A 7,522-nucleotide genomic window follows, 5' to 3' on the forward strand; every position below is an offset into this window, starting at 1 on the left:
CTCTTATTATGATGATAATGAAACTAAGAATCTGGGCCCATAGTTTCGTGCGTTGCTAATCCCTTGTTTTACATAGGTTTTGTTATTGACGTATGTTGACGAACGTCTACCCACAATACAATTTCTGCGATGTTACGATTATCCGTCGACTAAACGAAGTACGATTGAACAATCGGGTCGTACCCGGATATTATATACCTATTCTAAATGTTGTCCTGTATACTCGGTGTCTACGCCAGTACACCACAACACTAGGCACATCCCGCCCGCGACCCCTCGCGCGGCAGCCAATGGCTATCGAACACGACAATTTAAATTTTATTCCTGCGCGCGCACTACAAATCTAGTTTTTCTATTGTTTTTCTTTTCTGTCATTCGATTCGATTTCTGTTTTTTCATTATATCAATTTGTAAGAACAAAGAAAAATATAATTATCTAATTCTTAGCTCCAAGTATTTTATTTTAACTACTTATTAGTTCCGTAACGAACATATGGCGACCGTTTTATAGTCAGAATCTGCAATCAGCAAGCAAAACTAAATAAATTAAATGGAATCCGATGTACCAAGTTGATCAACGCCAGCCAACCAGTCGAGCTCACTGCACGTAGCGACAACATCACTGCAGCCAGCGCCTAGCCTACCTCGAGCCAAGTGGACATCTACATTGTGACCACGTCGACCAAGCACTGCCGGCCTGCTTATATTTTTTTTGTGAGCCCGTTCCAACCTAAGATTTTTCAAGAAATCTATTTTCCAGTTATTTTACAGCGAAAACCCGATCTTATTCAAGTTAATTGCAAGTTTTAGCAAGCGTATTCTTTCCTAATATCCCTTTGTGCATGCCTCTATTGGTACGCCGTGTACTTAGTTGCTATTCGTATCATTCCAGTGCTTTCAATCGTGGTTCAGGTGCTACCCTATCTCGCACGCCTTTGCCTGTGTTTTTCTCCGACCGCCCTAAGCGCCGGTGCACGGGTGCCTATTGTGCCGCCTGTACTTCAGCTTGACCACGCGCTGACGGCCGCTTGCCGCATCTGCACTCTTAGGCTACCAAAATAAAGGGACGTAAGCGTATGCAATTTGCTTGCTATTTGTTTGTTTAGTGTTGGATATTCTCATTACATAAATTCAAAATGACTGAAGAAGAAGCAAAAAAGAAGTACAATGAATTGATTAGAAAACGCGGTTCAATTAAAGGACGTCTAACTAAATTTAAAAATAGTCTTGATATTTTGTTATCTTTGGAAACAATGTCTGAATTCGAAATAAGTAAACTAGTAATGAGATTATCTAAATTCGAAGCGTTGTTCGTTGATTTCGACGAGCTGCAAGTTCAATTAGAATCTTTATGTGACGATGCCCAACAAGCTGTCGAACTTGAAAGCCGTGATATCATTGAGCAAGAATTTTATCATTGCATTCTTACTGCTCAGAATTTGATTAAGGCAAATATAGACAACAACGATGCTGCTAGTATTACAAAGACAACTCCTTGTCATCATGACAGCAATTGTCACAGCCATATGCCTAGTTTAAAACTGCCAGTTATTCAAATACCTAAGTTCGACGGTGCATACTCTAAGTGGTTGGAGTTCAAGGAAACATTTGTCTCACTCGTTCACAATAACGACAAAATTGAGAATGTTCATAAGTTTTACTATTTGAATTCGTACTTAGAGGGCGAAGCCGCTAGAGTAATGGCAAATTTTGAAGTTTCAAACCAAAATTATTCTCAAGCTTGGAAACTTTTATGCGAACGATTTGACAATAAACGCCAATTAATAAACAACCACTTAAAGTCTTTATTTAATTTCGAATCTGTGCGAGAGACCGATAAGTCGCTTGGATTTGTAATTGACCATGTGACCAAAAACTTACGCGCGCTCAGCACGCTGGGTTTGCCTACTACACAGTGGGATGTTTTGGTAATTTATATCGTATCGTCAAAGTTAGATACCAGTACTCTTTACAAATGGGAGGAGAAACGAAATACTCTAGGCGACATACCAACTCTCGACGACTTTTTTAGTTTTTTGAAGGGCCGAGCTGACGTTTTAGAAACCGTCAACCGTCATAAGTATGAAAAAGACAAGGGGAAGCAAGGCTCATCGAATTCCAAACCTTCCACTTATAAATCGTTTGTGTCTATCAAGGAGAATTCGCCTAATTCTTTTTCCTGCATTTTGTGCAAATCAAAACATCGCCTTTACGAGTGCAATTCTTTCAAGTCGAAGACTCCAGATGAGAGGTTGTCTATCGTTGACACTAATAAATTATGTCACAATTGTTTGCGAAGTGGTCACGCCGCTGATCGTTGTCCTTTATTAGGGTCTTGTCGTCATTGCAAGAAACGTCATAATAGTTTGCTGCACAAATCGAATGAAAGTTCTAATAACTCTATATCAATGGCAGTAATGTCATCTTCTGAAATTCTTCTCTCTACTGCAAGGGTTAGAATTACTAATCCAGTCACTAACGACGCGATCATAGTGCGAGCTTTACTAGATAGCGGAAGTCAATCTTCGTTTGTCACAGAAAACGTTAGACTTCAGTTGAACTTGACACCCCTACCGACTAACACTAATATCGTAGGAATTGGTGATACACCACTAAAATTAAATACAGAGCGCTGTGTGCTCACTATGTATTCACAATCTAGCCAATATGAGACCTCAATGTCTTGCCTTGTTCTACCTACTATTTCAGGCAACATTCCAAAAATGGCTTTTGACATAAGTCAACTCAATTTATCTCAGTTTCAATTGGCTGATCCCAGCTTCAATGAACCATCTCCTATAGATATGCTAATTGGTGCAGACCTGTTCTGGGAAATTATAGGCTCCAAACAGCATAAACTAAATTCTGGATTACTTCGTTTACACGAATCTAAATTGGGATGGCTCGTCGCGGGTCCCATGCAACCTATTCCTATTCCTACTAAAGAAAGCGCCACGCCTAGCTATAAGCCTATTATGTGTAACTTTCTACTAAAGGAAACTAATTTGAATAGTCTAAATGATGAACTCTCCAAATTTTGGGAGCTTGAGAGCTTCCCTAAATCCAATTCTCTCACTATAGAAGAGAAACTATGCGAAAAACATTTTGTTTCTAATACGACTCGCACTAGTGAGGGTCGTTTCTGCGTCACTCTACCCCTTCGTGACAGCCCTAGCTTATTAGGCGATTCACGCAGTCTAGCTCTAAAAAGATTCTTCAATCTGGAGGCTCGCTTTAGGAAGCAACCAGCTTTGAAGGCTCTCTATGTCGAATTTATAAATGAGTATAAAAATCTCAATCATCTATCTGAATATTCAGAGCCTAATTCTAAAAATGTTTATTATCTGCCACACCATCCTGTTTTTCGAGAGCAGAGCGAGTCAACAAAACTTCGCGTTGTATTTGATGCTTCCGCACGCTCTTCTTCTGGTGTGTCCGTCAATGACCTACAAATGGTAGGCCCAACAGTCCAAAATCCTCTTTTCAATATTCTAGTTCGTTTCCGACAACATAAGTATGTTCTAACTGGAGACATCGAAAAAATGTTTCGACAGGTTCTAGTCAACGAGTCAGACCGCGATTTGCAACTCATTTTGTGGCGGGATGACGAAAGTAAGCCCATAAGAACATTGAGATTGGACACAGTCACTTATGGCTTTGCAAGCGCTAGTTTTTTGACAACACGTTGTCTCTGGCAGGTCGGTGAAGAATGTAGCGATTCTATTGTAAAAACAATCATTCAAAATGATTTGTACTGTGATGATATTCTTACAGGTGCTGATACTCCAGATCAGCTACGTTATATTCGGAACTCGATCTCCAGTGAATTTGCAAAAGGTTGTTTTCGCTTGCGCAAGTATAGGTCTAACTTGCCCGAGTTGTTGTCAGACTCTCTCAGTCAAGAAGAAGGAGAACTTACCATTAGCAATGCCACAAGTACATTAGGTATTGGTTGGCTTCCTTCTACCGATGAGTTTAACTTTCCACACGTACTAGAGCCCGAGGATAATATTACTAAGCGAAAAATATTGTCTTCAACCTTTAAGGTGTTTGACCCTCTTGGGTTACTTTCACATTGGACTATAAAGGCCAAAATTCTACTTCAAGAGTTGTGGAGTCATAAAATTGACTGGGATGAACGTGTACCCCCTGAAATCGAGTCTGCATGGTTAATTTTTGCACAGGGTTCGTCTAAGCTTTCATCTTTACATATTCCCAGGTACGTTTTATTAGATAATCCTACAACTGTTGAAGTGCATTGTTTTTGTGATGCCTCACAGCGCGCCTATGGTTGTTGTATCTATTTGAGATCTTCTAATGCCGAGGGTAAAGTCGTTACAAATCTATTATGCGCTAAATCGCGTGTAGCTCCACTTAAATCCACGACAATACCACGTTTAGAGCTATCGGCCGCAGTACTGGGTTCAGAACTCACCGCTACAATTACTGAGGCTCTACGGTGCTCTATAACCCGTCATGTATATTGGACGGATTCAACCATTGTGTTAGGGTGGTTAAATTGTAAATCTAAACTGAAAACTTTTGTAGCTAATAGAATAGCTACAATTCAAGAACTAACAGATCCCAAATCGTGGCGTTATGTGCCCACCAATCAAAATCCAGCTGATCTTGTGTCTCGTGGAGTAGACTCCGATCGAGTCAATGACCCTATATGGTGGAAGGGTCCATGTTTCCTTAGAGAACTTGAGACAGCCTGGCCTACTTTCGATGATAATGTAGAGACTAATTTGCCTGAGTTAAAGACTCACCCTGTCTTTGTGGGGGAGGCTGCGTCTTCCTCGCAAGATAGCGATATAATTCCATTTAGTAATTTTTCAAGTTTTTCCAAGCTTCAAAGAATCGTAGGGTTCATGCTAAGGTTTATAAATAATTGTAAAACACTTATGCCTAAACTTTCAGGTCCACTTCAAGTTGATGAGTTAAAAAATGCTCACAATTGTCTAATAAAATTAGCACAGAAAGATTCTTTCTCCAAAGAGCTGAACTTAATTAAGAACGGCAAGTCTTTAAAGCCCACTCTTTTGATTTCTCTTGATCCATTCTTGGATAAAGACGGCATCATCCGTGTAGGAGGTCGACTTAGCTCATCTATGTATTCCTTTGACAAGAAACACCCCATCGTGTTAAAAGGAGATCACGAGTTAACAAAATTATTATTTCGTCAGGAACACTATCGCCTACTACACGCTGGTCCTCAACTCCTTCTCGCCTCCATGAGAGAGCGTTATTGGCCGATTGGTGGGCGAAATGTTGCCAGACGCACGTCGCGTGAGTGCGTGGTTTGTCGCCGTATAAAAGGCACGACATTAACTAATATTATGGGTAACTTGCCTGTGGAACGAGTACATCCAAATTATCCATTTTGCACCACTGGTACTGACTTTGCCGGTCCGTTCTATATAGCAGACCGTAAGGGCCGGGGAGCAAAAATTGTAAAATGTTATTTATGTATTTTCGTTTGTTTTTGTTTCAAGTGTGTCCATCTTGAGGCAGTAAGTGACCTTACTATGGATGCATTTATATTAACATTGAAGCGATTTATAGCTCGTAGGGGAAAACCTAATATTATTTTTTGCGATAACGGTAGAAATTTTGTCGCAGCATCTAAAGAAATAAATATGTTTTTGAAATCCAAGTCTAATGCTACAGGTCTAGTTGATTTTGCAGCTCGCGAGGGCATCGAATTCCGCATGTCCCCGGCATACGCCCCTAATTTTGGAAGCCTTTTTGAAGCAGGTGTCAAATCGGCCAAATTCCATTTAAATCGTGTCTTAAAAAATACACATCTAACCTTCGAAGAACTATTGTCCCTATTTGCTCAGGTGGAAGCCATCCTAAATTCCAGACCTTTGTGTCCATTGAGCCCCTCACCTAACGATTTCTGTACTCTGACTCCAGGGCACTTTTTAATAGGCAGGCCGCTCACTTCTTTCCCATCGCCATGTCTGGAAGACCGTACTACAAACCTTGATAGATACCAAAGGATAGAGCAGGCTAGACAACATTTTTGGAGGCGATGGACTACGGAGTATGTCGGAGAGCTACAACAGCGCACTAAATGGAAAGTGCGTTGCAAGGAACTGTGCCTGAATGACCTCGTCGTAATTAAGGATGACGTTGCGCCACCGCTCTGTTGGAGACTAGGGCGCATTGCCAAGTTATACCCTGGGCCAGATGGAGTTCCAAGAGTCGCTGACATCGCCACCAGCCGGGGCACCGTGAAGAGAGCAATAAACAAGATATGTGTGTTGTCCAACTCAGACAACACATAGAACTATGAAGGCAAGCTTCAGCCGGGGAGGATGTCTACGCCAGTACACCACAACACTAGGCACATCCCGCCCGCGACCCCTCGCGCGGCAGCCAATGGCTATCGAACACGACAATTTAAATTTTATTCCTGCGCGCGCACTACAAATCTAGTTTTTCTATTGTTTTTCTTTTCTGTCATTCGATTCGATTTCTGTTTTTTGAAGAACAAAGAAAAATATAATTATCTAATTCTTAGCTCCAAGTATTTTATTTTAACTACTTATTAGTTCCGTAACGAACACTCGGGATTGCTCTAAGCGTGAACGTGATCTTTAAATCTACTAGATATTTGGTAAAAATGAATATAACATAAATTGCGTCTCTATTCTTTTGTTTTTTGAATAATCAAAAATGTAAACTTTCGTCGATATGGCATAGCGCCACATATATCAGTTTAAAAAAATATATTCTTTAGATATATATTAATATTCAATGTAGCTACTGTTTCCATATCAGAAATTACGTAATTTATTTTTTTATCACAAGTAAAAGTTAATTTTCAAATAAAAAGAACTGCAAGTTAATGTCTAGACAACTCTAGAAAAGTCTAGACAATCTTAACTCAGTGTTGTCGTTTACTGTAAGTTTATTTAAAGCGATTAGTTTATTTAAAGCGAAACTTCTCGAGTACAGTTAAGATGGAGCGAGATTTCATTCACAGTCGACCTTTTTAGCTTCATTAGTTGTTTCTAACGTTTAAATTAAATTTTACGTTTTAAATTAAATTAAGAACATCAAAGTACTCTTTATTTAAAGTTACATAATATAAAATGTGGCCGTTCAAATCAAAAGGGACCTTACCTTACCTTAAACGCCACAAATGTAACTTTAATGGATGTCGCGTCTGTTTATATGAACGCGATAAATTAAAAAAATACCGGCGGATTTTGTACGATTTTCACCAATAGACACTGAAATGTATAATTTGTTATGGTTTTACCCGAGCTAAGCCAAGCGCCGCCGCTAGTGCGAAATATTTGAGAAAAAATTTAATCTTAAACGCCTCCGCCTCACATAGCGTAAATAATCACGATTTTACAAATCGATGATTGAAGCAGTGGTGGTGTAATGTTTCAGATGGCCGCTTGTGAATCGAATGAATCGAAATCGATAAAAATTTAATGATGGCGCTAACATTCGGTGTGGCGTAATAAAAATAAAATATATAATTATCCACTTAAAATAATAA

General features: G+C 39.6%; 1 protein-coding gene across 1 annotated transcript; it reads left to right on the plus strand.

Annotated features, from left to right (window-relative positions):
• Positions 1 to 250: 250 nt before the first annotated feature.
• LOC128669128 (uncharacterized) lies at positions 251 to 6,464 on the plus strand. Its single transcript, XM_053743640.2, has one exon. It carries the CDS (start codon positions 1,137 to 1,139, stop codon positions 6,291 to 6,293), a length of 5,157 nt encoding a protein of 1,718 aa, XP_053599615.1. The 5' UTR covers positions 251 to 1,136; the 3' UTR covers positions 6,294 to 6,464.
• Positions 6,465 to 7,522: the final 1,058 nt, after the last annotated feature.

This window comes from Plodia interpunctella, chromosome 4, assembly GCF_027563975.2.
Source record: "Plodia interpunctella isolate USDA-ARS_2022_Savannah chromosome 4, ilPloInte3.2, whole genome shotgun sequence".
In the NCBI taxonomy this organism is placed as follows: Eukaryota; Metazoa; Arthropoda; class Insecta; order Lepidoptera; family Pyralidae; genus Plodia; species Plodia interpunctella.

Coding starts and splice junctions, on each gene's coding strand:
- LOC128669128 (XM_053743640.2), top strand. CDS start 1,137: ATGACTGAAGAAGAAGCAAAAAAGAAGTACAATGAATTGATTAGAAAA.